The following is a 19,118-nucleotide window of genomic DNA, read 5'->3' as shown; positions in this document are numbered from 1 at the left end:
TCCTGAGAAGAAGGGTCCCCAGGAAAAACAAAAAACAATGCCTCCATTTACAAGTGCCTCTTTGAGCCTTCATCCTCATCAGCTCTCTCAATGACATCAATCCAACTGCTAAGGAGTCAGGGAGGAAAACTTGAAAAAGCAGCCTTCAGAGGACAGCAAGAACACCACCACCCGGACTTGGGGTCCCAATCTGAGGTTACAGACTTATCCTTACCCTCCTGTGCCCTATATTCAGGAAGATGCCACACTCTCCCCATCTCTATGTCCCATCCAGTTTTCCCAAGGAACTGTTTTGAGACCCCAGGGATTAGGTCCAGAGACAGAACTCAGACTCCACAGCTAGTCAACATTTCTTCCCTGTTGCTAATGAGGAGGTTCAGATGTCCCCCCTACTTCCTGTGGCTACAGCTGCCCTTACCGTCTGCCACACTGTGTTGTCAGTGAGCATGAACTCCTCTAGCAATGGCTCAGCCACCAGCACAGGTTGCTCCTTCCCCCTGTCCCTGCAGTACTGCTGGTAGAGGGCTTCAATGGCTCTGTAAAGGCAGGTTGAGAAGAGCAATGGTGTTAAACTCATATAGGAAGACGGCCACTCAGCCACACATAAGGATCCTTGAAGGCTGCACACATGTCAACATTATCTATGTTCTACTGTATTTAATTTACTTTGTTAAATATTTTCCAATGATATTTTAATTTGGTTCAGCCACAGTATTACTGTAGTCTCTTTGATAATCTTTTATTCAATATGGCTGCATAAGCATACATTAGTGATACTGTGCAATCATTTTCTTTTTCTGCATTTTCTCTCCAGCTGGAGTACTTGGACATCTGTTTCATCAGAGGTAAGTGATAAAGTGAAGTATCGAAATTTCTCCCTAGTACTGAAAGCCCCAGCTCAGGCCATGGCATTGCTCATGTCCAATAACCATAAAGGAGAAGACATCCATAGAGATATGGTAAAATGGATGGTAAGTGGGGAGATGATTTTTCACTTGTCAGTGGAGCTATATGTCACTTGATTTTTTTTTCCAGCCCAAGCTCTGCCCACGGAACGTGTTTAGCTCCCTAAAAACTCCCCTCTCCAAATGAAAGTGCTGATTTCATGATAAGACTTTGGACATACTAACCTCACCTATCCCCATCTTTAATGTATTAAGAGAATGCTCCTCTGAACTTTAAATGCAGCTAATGATGTGGCAATCAGATCAAAATATTACTTATCCGTTGTTACAGTCCAAATTACTCTCTGGGGGCCGAAAAGACAGAAGAGAAGCAAAATTAAGAAATACTGGGCCTTATGCTAGATTAAGCCAGGACCCAACTACCCCAGAAAGTTTGGATTTTCACTGACACCCTCTAAGACAGAATTTGAGAGTAAGGATCGTCTCATTCTTTTTAACTGTATCCCTAAAGTTCTGGGGTTTATTTTCCCACTATTTAGCTCCCAGACACTGATTCAGTGAGGTCTAGGCCTCATTCTTGCCCCAAATCTAACACCACTCTAAGCAAACCTCAACTAACTTGCCCATTCTGTTTCAGTGGAATGTTGGGAAGGTGAGAGGATGCTAGAACTATAAATATGTAAAACTGATTTACTGCACTACAAATATAATCTCTGAAAACCCCTTCAAACACCTCTGATAATCCTAGTTACCATAAAGGCCCCTGTCCTATGTCCACACAGTGAGGAAGGAAGAAGAAAAAGGGTAGAGACTCTTCTGAAAAGCAGTTAAGGAGTACGGATTTTAACTTGATCCGCAGGATGAGAGAGAAGGAGAATCAGAAGATACACAGAGGATTGCTGGCTGTGGGAGTATGACACTGTAAGCTAATGGTGCCAACTGTGATGACTTTTTGCAGAGCAGCCCTCCCCAAACCCTCCTCATTACACTACAAATGTCTGGACCCCTTCTCCCTATCCATTGAAACTATAGCCTAACTTCCCCAAGTTGTTTGCTCATCACATAAGATCTCTGAAAGATATCCAGCTTAGGCTTCTACCTGTAGGGACAGCCAGCAACATCTGTCTCTGAGGAACCTACTAACAGGTTATCCCGCCGCCCGGGTACCAAGTAACCCCAGCCATGCCGCTCTGAGTAGTGCACAGGGAAGCCATCCCATGTTAACATCATGAGTTTTGGGGTCACTCGCATCTGCAGGCTGATGAGGCTGGGGCCTGGCACCCAGGAAGGATCATTCAGCCGAGGACAGAGTTTCCGATACCACCTGTGGTACAAACATAGAGATTATAGGAGATCAGTGATTTCCAACTATAGCCATTTTTTCTTCCTCCTACAAATCCTACATATCCTTTAAGGTCCAGTTCTCTTTAAAGCTTTTCCCAAATTATTTAAGCCTAAACAGATCACCCCCTTCTCTTCATTACTACTGAACTTATAGTCAGCTCTTAAATGTTCTTAAATTATTTCAATGTTGTTAAGATTATCTCCCTAATAAGAATTGCAAGTTCCTGAATAACAGGAACCCTTAACTTCAAACATCTTTGTATCTCCAGAAGTGCTGGATATATATCAGTGGCTAAATAAACTATGGGCTAATTCTTGAAGATGATCCCAAACACAACAGCAATAAGAACCATACAAGTCACCCTCTTCAGCTAAGCCCAAAATGAGGGCAAACACATACGTATACACACATACATGTTGAGGCTGGGAGCTCATGTTATTCCTACCTCAATCCTGACTTCTTTGAACAAACTATGGAATTGACGGGCTCCTCCTTGGGGGAAATGGCAAAGATATCTAAAAACTGCACAAAAGGATTTAATAGCCTGACCTCTGAGACATGACTTCTCTATTGCCAAATATAGTCTCTGCTGGGGAACTGGGAGAGAGATAGGAATGAGGCAAGGGAAGAAGATGAAAGCCTGGGAGTTTAGCCTATGAAAGGGGTGGTGCCCAAAGTGTCCCTCCTCCCCTTGGCCCAGAAGCTCACCCTGGATGTCCTGGTAAGTGTTGAGTCCTCTTGGGTAACAATGCTACTGTCTCTTTCAACTCCTCCATTCGAGTTCTGATGGCAGAATCATTCTGCAGCTCTTCCTCTTCACTAGGAGGGTGAGGATCTGTCCCAGGAGAAGATGATCAACTCAAAACACAAATGGACTCTCCAAAAAGGAACCTATTCTGCATTTCCACATTCCACCCAACAAAGCAGCCCACATTTGGGCCTATGAGTACTTTGCCAAAATGGATTTCAAAACCAACCTACGAGTCTCCCTGTGACATATTATGCTCCAAAAGCTCAGCTATGTTCATCCTTAAACACTACTCTCCACCCCTTCTAACCTCCCCTGTTCCAGTCCTACCTTTTTGTCCTTCCATCTCTGAGGATTTTTCAGCCTCAGTTGAAGATCTGCAGGATATACTCTGATCCTTTTTTCGAATCTTTTTCTTCTTCAGTTTAAACTCCTGTAGGTCCCATTCCAAGTCCCAAAGCCAGGGGTTATCTTTGTACCTGAAGAACAAAACTACGCAACACTCATACTCGGCTACCTAGCTAGGTTTACCCTTCACCCAATTTGGGCCTCCAAAGGTCCACCAGCAGCCACCCCAAGACCCTCACTCCCAGGAGGACTACCTTTCCCCAGACACTAGCTGACAGGCATCATTGGCAAGATCCATCAGAGACTTCTTCATCTCCTTCTGCAACTCCTCGTAAGTGGTCTGAGCCTCCACTAAGTAGCGATCCCAGTTCTGGTTGACAGGAAGATAAGACACTCCCATCTCCAGCATTCCAGCTAGTGTTACAGGGTGAGGGCACCTTCAGGGATGAAGATAAGTCATCATAAGCTTCAGAGAAGGGACAGAAAGAAGAAGGGGCATGTAGTGGAAAAAGCACAAAATTAGGAATCAAAAAACTTGGATCAAAATGTTGGCTTTAAGACTTACTAGACATGTGACCTTGTACCAGTCATTTAACATCTCTGAGCCTGTTTCTTTGTCTATAAAATAGGAATAACGGATACTTGTACTACTTACCTCACAGGCTAGCTTTATGTAAATGGGAGATGTTAACATTATCACCCTACACTCGACACATGGAGTCAAGACCCAACCAACCCACCCCTTCCTCCAAGAGCAATAGATATGAAAAATGGTTTCCTCTTCCATTTTCCCTCCCTATGCTTTTCCGACAAGGCTTCTGTGGAAACAATCAGGGACCAGAGACACTAGTTGAATAACCAAGTCTCTTGACTGACTGTCCCTGGGAAAAACAGCAGGTCCACTAGGCCACTCTCACCAAGAAGAGGGAGCCTGATAGATAAGAAGCTCCTGATGAAGGAAGCCTGTATGCACACCTCTAGGCTCCTTCTACCATCAAGGTCCTCTCACCTCTCCATGAAGAGTGGTAACTGTTCCTGGAAAACCTCATAGGTGGCCTGCACGTCCAAAGCACAATACTGCATCAGATCCTATAAGACAACCACAAGGGGAACAAAGTGGTACCTTGCAGAATCATGATTCCTCTCCTCTCACTCAAGGTAAGAGCAGATTGCTATCTGCAGAAAAAACTTCAGTTCAATATAAGCCAGTCTTATACTCCAAAGGAATCTACCACCCTACAGAGAGAAAAAAAATAAAATCCTGGTAGCTACTTACAAGAAAGTCCAAAGGCCACATATACCTTCACTTTTTCTCTAGATTAAAAAAGTTTGTGTTCTTTCTAGCATCAGCCAATGCACTGCCCGGCTACTATACCTGGAAATTTTCCCTGATGTCCTTCATGGTCCCTTTGACAAACAGTTCCCTGGCTTCCTTCTCCAGAGGTGGCCCCCCAACATACAGACTGTGCACATCTGCTAGGTTGTTGATGCTGCTGATGTCCAACCAATCCCAGGCACAGATCTAGGAGGATGAGAGAACAAGTGATTAGCTATGCCCCTTTCCTGTAACCTTTCCAGCTCTGTACCCTTCCCTAGCCAACTCCAAAGGAGACAAAAGAGACTGGGAACCCTAAGTAAGATGAAGTCAGAGAACCAGAAAAATTCTATCTCCAACTGGTGATGTTAGGAATCAAAAGGCAGGCATCTGTAGTTTCCTCACTCACCAATGGGCCCTTGACTTTACTTTGGGTTTTCTTGATATGCTTCTGGACCTCCTGATGGCCTTTCTGCTTCCCCTGTTTGGCTGCCATCCAAAGACTGCGCTGGAAGCTACTCAAGCCAGAGATGGCCATGTGTATACTCAAAGTGTCTAAGAAGCGCATCCGAGAGCCCTGGAAAACATGGGACTGCTGAGGTAACAAAAACACTCCATTTCAAAAGCTCAACTTCAGTCCAATTAGTCTACTCACTGTCACCTGAATATTTAGTACGCATGCCTACTTTCATGGTTTTATTCATGCCAAGCAGCATAACCCTGCAATGTCCCACCTACCCTTATCTGATCATCCAAGTACTGCTCATATTTTAGGCTCAGTTCAAATTTCACCTCCTTTGTAAAGTCTTCTCTGACTACCCCTGTCAGAGGGGATCTCTACCTCCTCTGAATTTTCACAGTACTGTCTATACCACTCATCTGGCAATGTATTATGCATGGCCTAACATCTCTCTTACTCTTACCCTGACCTGTTATTTGTTGTGTTATCTGTTATTTAATATTTAATGTCTTCTCTCCTCCAACCAGACCACAACCCCTCGGCACAACTAGCCTAGAACAATATCTTGAATCTGGTTGTGGAGATCAAGGATGGAGACCTCCAACTAAATTTTCTTTAAATTTTTTATTAATTTATTTTGATTTATCAACAATCACTTCCATAAGCTTTTGAGTTTTAAATTTTTCTCCCCCTCCCTCCCCAACCTCCAACTAAATTTTACCAAAAAAGTCATTTACATCTTCTGTAATTCTTTACTTTCCCCAGCTTCAGAATGGTTTAACACCTCAGATCTTTGACTATACAAGCACCAGAACCCTGGGCAAAGAGAAGCAATAACTTCTTTACCCACATAAGGCTAGAAAACACACCAAAACAGAATCTTAAGCAGAGAGCAAGTAAATGGGAAGCCAAGGACCCCATGCAGAAGGAAAGTGATAGATGCAGAGTCCCCACCTGAATCAAGTACTGCTCCTTTATGTAGGCCCGATCAAAGCAAACATTGTGCCCTACAATCAAGCGCTCTAACCAATCCTGCTTGGCTGGACCACTAACACTGGCAGGGGTCTCCAGAGGAATGAGGTCAGATAGACACAGCTGTCTGGCCCAAGAGTAGCGTTCCTCTAAAAGCCTTCGGCTGCACCACGAATACCTAGAGGCAGTGCAAAAATGGGGCTGGTGTCACAAAGAGGAATACAAAAACCACAGATAGCTGTGCATATAACTCCTGACACTGGGATTGGATAAACGGGTAGTCCAAGTTCCTTGGCTTGGGGTTTGGGAGCCAACCCCCAATTCTCTAATGTGGAAATTAATGTGCTTGAGTGTGGACAGATTAAAAAATACAGAGAAGAGACTAGAGAGGCTGAGGGAAAAGATAGAGAAGGACTATTTTACAAAGAGGTCAGATACAAGCCAAAAGGCAAGGAAGTGACAAAGTAAGCTAAAATATCCTTGACATTACCAGCATCCATAGTCACACTAAGTTTCCTGGAATAACATACAGATCACAAGAAAGAATCTAATCCATGACAGCAGAAGCTATGTTTTGGTACTTAACACAAGGCTGAATATATACACACACAGTGCTTCATAGTATACTAAATTGAATATACAAGTCAGGGATCTGAACTAGGGTCAAGACCCAACAACATCCTATGTTCTGGGTGCTATCAGCCAAACTAAAGAGAACAAGTTGAAATGAAAAAAAAAAAGGAATAAAGAACTGGGCAAGGGGAAAGAGACTAAAAGGAAAGAAAGACGTGAGAAAGTGTTGAGCTGCAAAAGAAAGCCATTAACAGTTATCTCATTTGTCCCTGGCGACAACTGTACCACAGAGCAGGTACTCACATAAATGCCAAAATGCAGTGGTTTTAACTTACCAAGAATTTGGTGATACAGCCACAGCCAAGGTGGGGCAATTGCCCTCTGTCATGCAGACCTCCACATCAAATACCAGAGCTCGATCCTCAGGGAACTCCACCTGCTTTCCGTTCCCATCAGGCTCATATCTGGTCCAGCCTTCCTTCCAGGCCCACTTCTTGGGTAGAGGAGGCAACTGGGCCTGGAGCAGCTCATGAGCAGCCTCCAGGTAGGGTAGGCTTTGCTTCTGGGCTAGGATGCGGAAGTGCTGGTCCAAGTCTTCCCCATAAAGATGAGGCAACTGCAGCTCTACATCAGGAAGAGCAGAAGTCTCCTGGCCCCACAGCCCATGCTTCTGCAGATGTTCCACACTCTGCCGTATGGCTTCCTTAGAAGGCTGCAACTCTGGTTGCCCAAAGATCTGCTCATGAAGCCCTCTGGACAGCATCTGAATGTGCAATGCATTCTGCCTCCTTTGGCTGTCCTCTCCAACTCCCACCGAAGATATCTCCTCTTCACAGGACTGCTGGCTAACAGAGGAGCCAGAAGCCCAACATCGAAAACACCAAGGCCGAACCCCACGGGCTGCTACTGTTCTCCATACCAGGCAACTCATCTGTAGTGGAAAAGAGCTCTGGACTAGGAGTCTAAAGCCCTGGGTTCAAGTCCCAGCTCCCCCACTTACCAGCTATGTATCTTTGGGTTACTCTTTTAACCTCACCGATCCTGTTTCCTTATCTGTAAAATGGAGATAGAAGAATTGTAGACTGTGATAACTGTAGAGACCCTTAAAGGAGCAATTTATTTATTTATTTCTGTTCCCCATCCTGGCCACTTCTTATAATCTGTAAGTGACTTTTTTCCATTTTCAGTGGAAAAGAGCTCTTGACTAGGAGTCTAAACCCCCAGGTTCAAGTCCCAGCTGCCTCACTTACCAGCTATGTGTCTTTGAGTAAATCTTTCACCCTCTCTGATCCTGTTTCCTCATTTGTAAAATGGAGATGGAAGAAGAGTTGTATAATGTGATAACTGTAAAGACCCTTAAAAGAATACATTAATCCCTGATCCCTCACCTTGGCTACTTCTTACAAGATGACATACAAGTATAATTGACTACTGTATAATCCAGCCTCTTCCTCCCTTTCCAGGCTTCTCACACCCTACTCTCTCCCATTTATTCCACATCCAGTGACACTGGACTCCCTGCTGGGCCTTCCACAGACATCACCGGATTTCACGTCTTTTTACTGGCTGTCCCTTATGCCTGGAATGCTCTCCTTTCTCTCTTGGTCTTCCGGCTTCCTTCCTGCAAGTCTCAATTAAAACCCCACCTTCTACAAGAAGCCTTTCCAGATTCCCTTAATCGCAGCCCTTCCTCCTGTTATTGTCTTTAATGTAACCTGTCTACATCTAGTTTTTACACAGCTGTTTGGGTGCTGTCTTTCCCATCAGACTGTCAGCTCCTTGAGGGTAGGGACTTTTTTTTCTTAATTAACTGGGTTGGGTTTGGGGTTTTTTGACCTGGCACGTTAATGAACGGTTCTGGACTGGGCTGCAGGAGCAGAGAAAAGACGGTGAAGAAGCCTCGAACCAATCTCCCAGGGGTCCCATCCACCCATCAGCAGGGCCTTCTTCCTAGGCGCTCCCGCCCGCCCCGCTGGGGTGGCATGCAGCCGGGCCCGGCATTCCCAGCCTGGGGGGGCACAGCTGGCGGGGGGCGGGCAAGGGGCGAGTCTCCCAGGTCGTCACGACCACCACCTGCCCTCCGCCGGGGGGGCGGGGGGAATACCCTCGCTCCGGCCCCACCCCTCCCCCTCCCCCTCCCCCCCCGGGGGGAAGACGGGAAAATCAGATTCTCACCTCTTCTCCTCCTCCTCTCGTTTGACCTCGAGAAACCCTAAACGCGCGCGGCCTGCACAGCCTCGGGCTAAAGTGCTGCACCTCCCGCCGGCCCGGCCCCGCCCGGCGCCGCCTGCGCCGCCGCCTCGGGCCCGGCAGCCCCTCAGAGCTCGAACTCCCGCCGCTGCCTCGGGCCGAGGCGACGGAGGAGGGGGAGCTGGGGAAGGGCGCAAATGGCCGGGTCGGCAGCGGGAGGGAAGGGAGGAGGCAGAAAGGGAAAGGAAGAAAAGGAAAGGGAGGAAGACAAGCCCACCCGCGCCCGGCCCGGACCCTCCCCGCACAGCGCGCAGCCTCAGGAACCTGTTTACGTCCCGCCCCCTCCCTCCCCGGGACCCGGAGATTGGTCTAGAACGAGGCGCAAGGCGCTGACGCATCTTTCTAAATCAGCTCGAAAGCACTGGTATACGTGAGGCCGCGTGGCCTAATGGATAAGGCGTCTGACTTCGGATCAGAAGATTGCAGGTTCGAGTCCTGCCGCGGTCGCCTAAAGCCTCGGGGGGCAAGACTTTTTCATTTCCCGGAAGAGAGGTATGAAATAATATCAACGAGGTAATTTTTGATATGAAATAACAAAAACGTGATAATTTTTGATACCTGCAAAGGGACCGACTATGCGGCTCAAACTTCCAATTTTATATATAAAAAAAGGGCAATAGCACCATTTACTATGCAGGAATTGCTTTTACTTGCAGAAATTAATAACAATTTTTAACATCTTAAAGGCTACAGTCATGGAACCACTTCTACGGGGAGAGCTCATTCCACCTTTCCCACCCCAGAAAATTCTCTCAGCAAGCCGGGTCCTGCAGAATTATTACAGAAACAAGTCAGGGCTAGGTCCATCGCCTAACTGAAGACTGCCCCAATGCATCTAGATTAAAACACCAACCAACCTTTCCAGCCCTTCCAGCAGCTGGCTCCAGGCTCTCCCAGGCTAGATCCATTTTGCTCTACCCCACGCTCCCCACGCTCTCCACGCTCCAGACCCGTTGGCCTATTTGCAGTTCCCAGCACATGCTTGGGATGCCCTCCCTCCATACCCCTTAGAACCCCCAGATCTCTTCCAAGCTCAGCCCAAATGCCTTCTCCTTCTTTTGCGGCCCTTTCGTGGTTAATGTTCCACTCAAATCACTTCAGTTTTATTTCTAGGTAACTGGCACTTACTCATCTATGAATATGTACTATGCCCTTCCCAATAGAACATAAGTTCTTTGAGTGCAGAGACTGTCTCACTGCTGTTTCTGCATCCCTAGTGCCGAACACAGTGACTGGCACCTAACAGTTGTTTAATAAACTGTTGCCTGTTGATCGACTGGAAAGGGTTTCAGAGGCCATTAGTACAGCCTGTGCCTGACCAAATAAGTCCTCTACGTTTATTCATGACTGTCAAGTGATTTTTCACCCATTGACAGCAGTATGGTACAGTAGAAAAATACTGCTTCTATAGTCCTGTGTTGTGAGTTCAAATCCTGTGCCTTGTGCATGATGCCCAAGTGACCATAAGTCACTTAATATCTTTGGGTCCAAGTTACAAATGAGAGAGTAGGATTTAGGTGACTTCTGAAATCCCTTTCAGCTCTGCAATACTATGTAAAGTTAATGAGGGGGAACCCAGGCAGCTTCCTTTCCAACTTTTGTATAAGCCTAATTGTTAAAAAGTTTTTCCTTCTATCAAGTCTAAATTTGCTGCTTGGTAATTTCTACCCACATACCGGCCCTAGTTCTTCTCAGGGGCAAGCAGAGTATGCCTAATTCTGTCTTCTTGGAGGTTCAGCTGAAAGGCCTCTCTGAAAGGCCTTCCTGATCCTCTTGGGTTTTTGTGGGGTTTTTTTCTTTTATTAGTTTTCTTTCTATTTACTGATCTGAGTATGTTTTCTCCCTCCAAAAGAATGTAAGCTCCTATCTACCTCTATGATTCCACTCATTTACAGTGCCAAAGCTCTCTTTCTTAGCCATCATTCCCTCTATATCCTGTGGGTGTTTAATGCATAAATGCTTGGAGATTGATGGATCGTAGTCAGCTGCCAGTTCCTTCAACCCATCTTCATGATGCATGAACTCCAGGCCCCTCAGCATCCAAAGAACATGTTCTTTAGCAGAGGAAAAAAAGCAAAATAAAAAATGGGCAATTATGCTTCCTTTCTCTTTGGCTCTCTACCTTATCAGGATTCTTTCTAGGATGTGATGCCCAGAATAGAATACATTCCTCACTCCCCTACCAGAATATCAGGAGAGACTTTATCAAGTACTTCATTAAAATCTAGATAAATTATATTTATAGCATCTCCTTATTCTACTAGTTTAGGAATACTTTCCAAAGAAGGAAATAGGTTAATCTGGAATGATTTGTTTCCGAAGTCATTCTGAAGTTATCACTGCCTCCTTTCTAGATGGTTATTAACCATCCTATTAATAATTCTCTAGTCAAACCGCAATACACATATGACATAACTGTGTAGCTTAAATGCAGACAAACCCTGATACTTGGCTAGATAGAATATAATTAAAATGTTATTAATTTTTTTCAGGTTTTATGTGTTAATATTTTAAAGACAGTGATAATATAATAAGGTCTATGGGGGTTTTTTTCTTTTAAAAATGTTTCTAGGATGAGGAAGACTAGACCTAAGTCTGTTATTTTCAATATGTGATAAATTCACTCTGCACCACAAATTTTGGAGTGATTTTTTTTCCCTAGAATTTTGCCTAGAATCAAAGTCGAGTTCACTGGCTGATAATCGGCAGACTTCATTCTGTTCCCTTTTAGGAAAATTGGACCCTTTTCCTTTGTCTAGTCCTGCTCTCCCAATTTCTTCCCTCATTCAAGGATCACTGTCAGTGGCTCAGCAACCACAAATGTCTGTTTCTTCAGTACCCAAGGCCTGATAATGATCAGCCAGGTGCTCCCTTACTCACCATCAGGTTAACTCCCTATGAGCCATTTTTATTCTGTCCTTTCCAGTCCTAAGAACGTGTTCTTTAGGAGAAGAAACAAAAGCAAAGAAAAAATTGGGCAGTTATGTCTTCTCTTTGGCATCAACTATCATCTCATCTGCCTCAAGCAGTGGTCCTAGCTCTTTTTTCCCCCTTTTTCATTCTTTCTTTTTGGTTCTATCCTTTCTTTGTCTTCTTTTTCTTTGAGGTAGCTGGGAAGCTCCATGGATGGAGTGGTGAACCTGGAGTTGGGAAGACCTAAGCTCAAATTTGACGTCAGATACTGACCAGCTTGTGTGACCCTGGATAAGTCACTTAAGCTCTGTCTTCCTCAGTTTCTTCAATTGTAAAATGAGGATCATAATAGCACCAACCTTACAGGGTTGTTGTGAAGATACAATGAAACAATGTTTGTAAAGCTTGTAGCACAATTCCTGGAACACTATAGGTGCTTAATAAATGCTCATTCCTTTGCCCTGAAAAAAACTAAAAACAACCACCCCTCCACCCCCACCTTTTTGTTATTCTTAACTTTCCTTATCAGCTTCAGCTCATTCTTTGTGTAAGTATTCCTGAAATTATAGACCCATGCCATTCTTTTGTATTCAGCTCTTATTATCTTATCCGTGTTTCCCTCTTTGGCAGGTTTTTAAAAAACTTTCACTAATGTAATGGAATACTATTGTGCTGTAAGAAATGATGAGCAGGCAGACTTCAGAAAAACCTGGAAAGACTTATATGAACTGATGCAGAGTGAAATGAGCAGAACCACGAAAACATTGTACACAGTAACAGCCATGTTGTGAGAGGACTAACTTTGACAGACTCATCTCCTCTCAGCAATGCAAGGATCCACGATAACTCCAAAGGACTCATGATGGAAAATACTATCCACATCCAGAGAAAGAACTTTGGAGTCTGAACAAAGATGAAAACAAACTATTTGCTCTCTTTTTGTTGTTGTTTTGTTTCTTCTTTCTCATGGTTCCTCCCATTGGTTCTAATTCTTCTTTACAACATGACTAACGTGAAAATATGTTTAATAAGAATGTAAGGGGCAGCTAGGTGGCTCAGTAGATAGAGCGCTGGCCCTGAAGTCAGGAGGACCTAGTTCAAATCTGGCCTCAGACCAAACACTTGCTGTGTACTAGCTGTGTGACCTTGGGCAAGTCACTGCCTCACTAAAAAAAAAAAGAACGCATATGTAGAACCTATGTCAGATTGCACACCATCTTGGGGAGTAGGGAAAAGAGGGAGGAGGAGAAAACTTAAAACTCCAAATCTTGTGAAAGTTGAAAACTAAAAATAAATGAATTAATTTTTTAAAAAAACTTTCACTAAGTTGGTTGTCACACTGGACTCTAAATAGCATTCTTATTTCCTCCTCAGAATTTCATTTTTTGAGAGCTTCTTACCCTTTCTGGCCCAACTTCTCTGTAGATCCTATTTACAGGGATAAGAACTGGATCTGAGATTGTACTAGTATAGAGAAACTCTCAGGTGAGGAAACACCTTTTACCCAGGCAGATTGGCCCCTCCTTTGCAATTTGCAGATTTATAGAGTTGGCTAGAGAACTGAGAGGTTAAGAGGGTTGCCAAGGTCACATAGCCAGTAGCTTTCAGTTGAATCCAGCTCTTCCTGGCTTGGAGCGCAGCTGTGCTAGGCTGCCTCTCAGAGCCTACCTAACACTGTAAAATAAAGATGTAAAGCTATTCCCCATTCTGGTTCCTTGATTTCCTCTCATGAGTATCTCTTCTTAAAATACTATGTATGCAGCTCTGCTATTCCTTTTTTTAATGCTATTCATTTTGAATAGCATGGTAGCCATATTCTGCACATGAGTTCCATCCCACCAAGTCTCTGTGTTTCTGATGAGCTTGTAGTTGCCCACATTTATTTAGAGCTGTAAATACACCTTGCTTATTACCTATAGTTTGTGCATTTATAATAAACATCAGAGGCCATTAATTTTGCTCCTGGCTCTCTTTTCAAATATTATCTCTTGAGAATTACTGGCCCTCCCTTACTGATATTCTCCACATGTTCTCAATGGTGTCTGCCTTGGCAGCAACATGTATATAGTCTGGCTCAGTAGTTAAAATGCTGGACTTGGTTTCTAGGAGCAAAGGAAGACCTGGGTCTAAATCCTCCCTCAGATACTTACTAGCTGTGTGACCCTGGGCAAGTCACTTAATCTGTTTAACTCAATTTCCTCATTTGTAAAACAGGGATAACAATAGTACCTACCTCATAGGGTTATTATGAGATCATTCAACAAGGATTTTTGGTTTTTTGTGCTTTGGCAATCAGGGTTAAGTGACTTGCCTAGGGTCACGCAGCTAATAAGTGTCAAGTGTCTGAAGCCAGATTTGAACTCAGGTACTCCTGACTCTAAGGCCGGAGCTCTATCCACTGCAACACCTAGCTGACCCTGGACACGCATTTATTAAGCCTCTACTATGTTCTAGGCACTTTGCTAAGTTCTAGGGATACAAAACGCAAACATTAAACAACCCCTGCACTCAAAGAGTTTACATTTATTGGGGAAGGTGAGATGTATGTATATACATATATATCTTATGCTATACATAATGCCATATGCATATATATACATATAATATATATATATATATATATATATATACACACACACACACACACACACACACTAAATACAAAATAGGTACGAGGTTATTTTAAGGGGAAAGCACTGACAGCTGGGGAGATCAGTAACATCTTCATGTACGTTATAAGATGTTACAAGTACTACCTTCTACTCCATGTATAAGGGATCTCCAGATTTGAAGGAAGCTAGGGATTCTGAGAGGCAGAGAGAGTGAGTGAGTGAGTGAGTGAGTGAGTGAGTGAGTGCATTCCAGACATGAGGGATAGCCATTTCAGGAGGTGTAATGTCATATGTGAATATTAGCCAGAAGGCCAGTTTGACTGGACCACAGAGTGAATAAAGGGCTAAGAATATAAAATAAGGCTAGAAGGGTAGATTGGAGTCAGGTTGGGAAGGGCTTCAAATGCCAAACAGAGGAGTTTGTATTTGATGCCAGAGGTAAGAGGGAGACGTTGGAATTAACCTACAAGACAGTACCAGCAGAAAATAATCTCTTTCTCCTCAGCACACCTATAATTTATTCCTTAAACATTTGCCTGCATACACATATAGGTGAATGTATGTATATGTGTATGTATACATGCATGTATATAGGAATATATAGTATATATGCATGTATTAATACATGTATGTACACATGCATGTACATATACACAAGCATTTGCCTACCCATACATATATGTATATGTGTACATACAGATATACATGTGAGAATCATATGGCTGGAGGCAGGTATGTACTGGTAAATATTTAATAATGGCTCTTGAAAAAAATGGATGTTCGATACACTTCTAAGTTTAATTTACATTCTTAACATTATCTCCATCTCTTTCTTAAGTCTAGATAATCAACAAAAATGATAAATCAGGCTCTGATTTATAGTACTTTTTCATTTCCAAGTTTTAAATGCTCATACTGAAAATTTAACAATCAGCTCTTAAGAGTCTGTATGAGTTGGCTCTAGTCCATCACTGGAAGGGATCCTAAGAATAATCTAGTCTTACATTATCATTTCACAAGTGAGAAAACTGAGGTACAAAGACATGAAGGGATTTTAACATAGCTAGTTAATGCCAGAGTTGCGATTCAAGCTCTAAGTCTTCGTAGGATTATGTTAAGATGCCTCATTTGTCCTACTATATTATAAGTTAATTAAGGATGGAATCCTCTCTTATTTTATTTTTTTATCTTCAGTCACTTGCACATTTGTAGGCAGGGGTGTGTTGGTAAACATTTAACGACTAGCTCTTGGGGGGGGAGTGTATTCACAGCACATTTTAAAGTATAATCTGCATTATTAACTTTTTCTCTATCAGTCTAGACAATCCACAAAACAATACATTAAGCCCTGATTTGTAACATTTCCCACACAGAAAATTTAACAATCTTCTCTTAAGAGCCTTCATGATCTAGATCTAGCATACCTCTGTTTCCAGTCATGTAAAAAATGTTTGTTGAATGAATAAATGAATGACAGGAAAATTTTAAAGACAAATGAGCCAAAGAAATGTATTTCTAATAATGGAATTTCAGATATAATAATGACAACTCACGTTTGTATATCATTTCCCCCATAATATTTTTATGTATTAGATTATTCAGGTATTATTATACTGGGTTTGAGGATAAAGAAACAGAGATTCAATTAGGCTGCGTAATAACCACGGTCACAGATGTCATTGGGTCTAAGATTTGAACCTAGGTCTCTTGATTCTGACTCAAACACTCTTGCTAGCACACCCCCTGCCTTTTTCAATTCATTCACCCTTTGGACCATGAGAGGTTTGAGGGAAAAGGAATTACAAGGGTAGAGGAAGAGAGAGAAAACTTCTGGAAGTCATTTGAATCAGAACACTTTGGTTTAAAAAAAAAAACCAGTCCATATTGCCTATGTTGAGGCAGGCCTTTTATTCCATCTCCTCTCACCCCATAATGCCAAAGGCCCTTGTCCCTGACTTTCTGGCCTGCTTATTTTACCCTCATTTATAAAACATTTAAACCAACTGCAGAAAAATTAGATGTCTATGCTATAAGGGTAAGCATTTAATAATGAATGCACTTGTCGGATATGAATTACCTATATGGGGCATGCAGAACCAGGTCTAGGTGTAGACAAGGCAGGCTGGTACTTAGGGTGCAATCAATACACTGTGGAGATGCTCCTTAATACTATTTTTTCTCCTCTAAATGCAACACCCTTTAAAAATTTGTTTGTTTATTTTTAGCACTCTTTTTTAAAATTTTGAGTTCCAAATTTTTTCCCTCCCTCCTTCCCTTCTCCCACTCATTGAGAAGGCAAGCAATATGATATCAATTATACATGTGAAGTCATGCAAAACATATTTCCATATAAACCATGTTGCCAAACAACAACAATTGCACATACTTTTAATACCAGAAAACTCCACTCTTGATAGCACAAAGGTGCTATTATTATTTTTGCTAAATTATTTTTTAATGAAGACTCAAAATTCAAAGTCTCTAGTGGACTCCAACAAGTGGGGGGGGGATGGTATCAGGAAAATTTAAAAAGGAAACTTTCAGATATTGGTGGGGGTACACAAATATCTTATCCCTGCACTGAAAACATGAATCTTCTTTCTCTGAAAGTACAGAATGAAAGTGGCATGAGGTTGGAATGGTTGGTACTTGAGGCAGAAATGGGAAGAAATCTAATTTATACTGAATGAACTTCTCACCCATCAGAGGGTAGGTATTACCTTGGTAAAGGGGAAAGTCAGAGCATCAGTGTTTCCATAGCAACTGCCTTTGGAAAGAAAGGAAATGTTGAGTTTTGTTTTTGTTTCTTTCTTTCTTTCTTTCTTTCTTTCTTTCTTTCTTTCTTTCTTTCTTTCCTTCTTTCTTTCCTTCTTTCTTTCCCTCTTTCTTTCCTTCCTTCTTTCTCTCCTTCTTTCTCTCCTTCTTTCTCTCTCTCTTTCTCTCTCTCCTTCTCTCTCTCCTTCTCTCTCTCCTTCTCTCTCTCCTTCTTTCCTTCTTTCTTTCCTTCTTCCTTTCCTTCTTCCTTTCCTTCTTCCTTTCCTTCTTCCTTTCCTTCTTCCTTTCCTTCTTCCTTTCCTTCTTCCTCTCCTTCTTCCTCTCCTTCCTTCTCTCTTTCCTTCTCTCTCTCCTTCTCTCTCTCCTTCTCTCTCTCCTTCTCTCTCTCCTTCTCTCCTTCGTTCTCTCCTTCGTTCTCTCCTTCGTTCTCTCCTTCGTTCTCTCCTTCGTTCTCTTTCTTTCTTTCTTCTCTCTTCCTTCCTTCCCTTCCTTCCTTCTTCCTTCCTTCCTTTCTTTCTTTTTCTTTCTTTTTTCTTTCTTTCTTTTCTTTCTTTCTTTCTTTCTTCTTTCTTCTTTCTTTCTTTCTTCTTTCTTTCTTTCTTCTTTCTTTCTTTCTTTCTTTCTTTTTTCTTTCTTTCTTTCTTTCTTTCTTTCTTTCTTTCTTTCTTTCTTTCTTTCTTTCTTTCTTTCTTTCTTTCTTTCTTTCTTTCTTCTCAAGTAGGACTTTTGGTAACTACCAATCATCCCAAGGGCTGATTACTGCCTGCCTGGGAGTAATTTCAGAGAAGACTGAGATTACCATCCCCAGGACAATACTTTCCCCTTCTTGCCTATGCCTAAAATTCCCTAATTAGTTAATTTAGTTAAATATAAATTCCCCAGGAAAGGGTCCCATAGATTCATACTGGTGATTTCTATCCTAATGAGAACAAGAGGGATGTGGTCTCGTTTATAAGGCATGTGAGTTTGCAAGTGGCTCCTTTGGGCTGAATTTTTGACATGATGGGAAAGTTGGATTTCTTTTTTTGGGGGGGGGCTAGGCAATGGGGTTAAGTGACTTGCCCAGGGTTACACAGCTAGTAAGTGTTATCGTGCCTGAGGCCGGATTTGAATTCAGGTCCTCCTGAATCCAGGACCAGTGCTCTATCCACTGGGCCACCTAGCTGCCCCAAAAGTTGGATTTCTTGTAGGTCACTGAATACATGGCTTAGCAATTTGAAGTTTGGATGGTAGGAAATTGGGAGTCTCTGAAATTCTATAAGAATTTAGAGAAATACAATTGTTCTTCTCAATGAATTGCACTACCTATTTCCCCTGGTATTATTTTAGGTACCCATTTATGATTCTACTGAGTCTTAAATTTTGTAATTTTTGTTATCTACAAGTTCCTTTAAAAAGTTTCCATTTAAAAAAGAACTTAGGGTCATGTAATCTAAAGAACACTAAACAGGGGTCAGAGGACCTGGGTTTTAGGATCTTGCTACTTCTTCGATCCTAGGCAAGTCAATTTCTCTGTGCCTCAGTTTCCTCATTTGTAAATTTATAATATTGGGCTATGATCCTCTGAGGACTCTTCCAATTCTATTTCCTATGAAGGGTTGATCAAGAGTATGTTTTTAGAAAGGGAGGAGGAGGAGCATGAAGGCACTAGCCACATGGGAGTAGAGGAAGGAATAATGACAGAAGTGAAACAAGATGAAAAGAAGTGACAATAAGGATAGTCAAATCTGTCAATCAGAATTTTATCAGGGGCAGGCCCTGCATAACCAAAGGACCCTATAAGACTTTGAATAAATAACTTCACCTCTTTGTGATTCAGCTTCCCCAGCTAGAAAGAGGGTGGGGTAGGAAAATTATAGAATAGAATCATGAACTTTAGAGCTAGAAAGAATTTTGGAGATC

The 19,118-nt window shown here is 42.6% G+C and overlaps 1 protein-coding gene, 1 long non-coding RNA gene and 1 other non-coding gene across 13 annotated transcripts in view; 2 read left to right on the top strand and 1 right to left on the bottom strand.

Moving 5' to 3' along the window:
- The window catches only part of POLG (DNA polymerase gamma, catalytic subunit), a 29,610-nt gene extending 20,542 nt beyond the window's left edge, over window positions 1-9,068 (bottom strand). For 2 of the 11 annotated variants that reach the window (XM_078151139.1, XM_078151140.1), the window contains exons 1-12: window positions 7,917-8,764; window positions 7,667-7,719; window positions 7,002-7,597; window positions 6,076-6,271; window positions 5,071-5,238; window positions 4,722-4,868; window positions 4,356-4,435; window positions 3,601-3,783; window positions 3,329-3,477; window positions 2,959-3,085; window positions 2,005-2,229; window positions 419-536 (exon numbers count right to left, since the gene is read on the bottom strand). In XM_078151139.1, the coding sequence (XP_078007265.1) occupies window positions 419-536; window positions 2,005-2,229; window positions 2,959-3,085; window positions 3,329-3,477; window positions 3,601-3,783; window positions 4,356-4,435; window positions 4,722-4,868; window positions 5,071-5,238; window positions 6,076-6,271; window positions 7,002-7,597 (1,989 nt within the window). In that variant the 5' untranslated portion in view covers window positions 7,667-7,719; window positions 7,917-8,764. Of the gene's footprint in view, window positions 1-418; window positions 537-2,004; window positions 2,230-2,958; window positions 3,086-3,328; window positions 3,478-3,600; window positions 3,784-4,355; window positions 4,436-4,721; window positions 4,869-5,070; window positions 5,239-6,075; window positions 6,272-7,001; window positions 7,720-7,916; window positions 8,765-8,841 lie in introns of those variants that run through there. The other 9 variants (XM_078151135.1, XM_020964914.2, XM_020964921.2 and 6 more) reach the window with 9 other exon arrangements.
- Window positions 9,067-12,767, top strand: LOC144456295 (uncharacterized). The gene is made up of 2 exons (XR_013485299.1): window positions 9,067-9,408; window positions 12,460-12,767. It is a non-coding gene; the product is annotated as an uncharacterized LOC144456295 (long non-coding RNA).
- Window positions 9,291-9,363, top strand: TRNAR-UCG (transfer RNA arginine (anticodon UCG)). The gene has a single exon. It is a non-coding gene; the product is annotated as a tRNA-Arg (tRNA).
- Window positions 12,768-19,118: the final 6,351 nt, after the last annotated feature.

This window comes from Phascolarctos cinereus, unplaced genomic scaffold, assembly GCF_003287225.1.
Source record: "Phascolarctos cinereus isolate Bilbo 61053 unplaced genomic scaffold, phaCin_HiC Scaffold_3;HRSCAF=262, whole genome shotgun sequence".
NCBI lineage: Eukaryota > Metazoa > Chordata > Mammalia > Diprotodontia > Phascolarctidae > Phascolarctos > Phascolarctos cinereus.
Note: the sequence above shows the minus strand (reverse complement) of the source record. Positions and strands in the feature narration are given on the sequence as shown.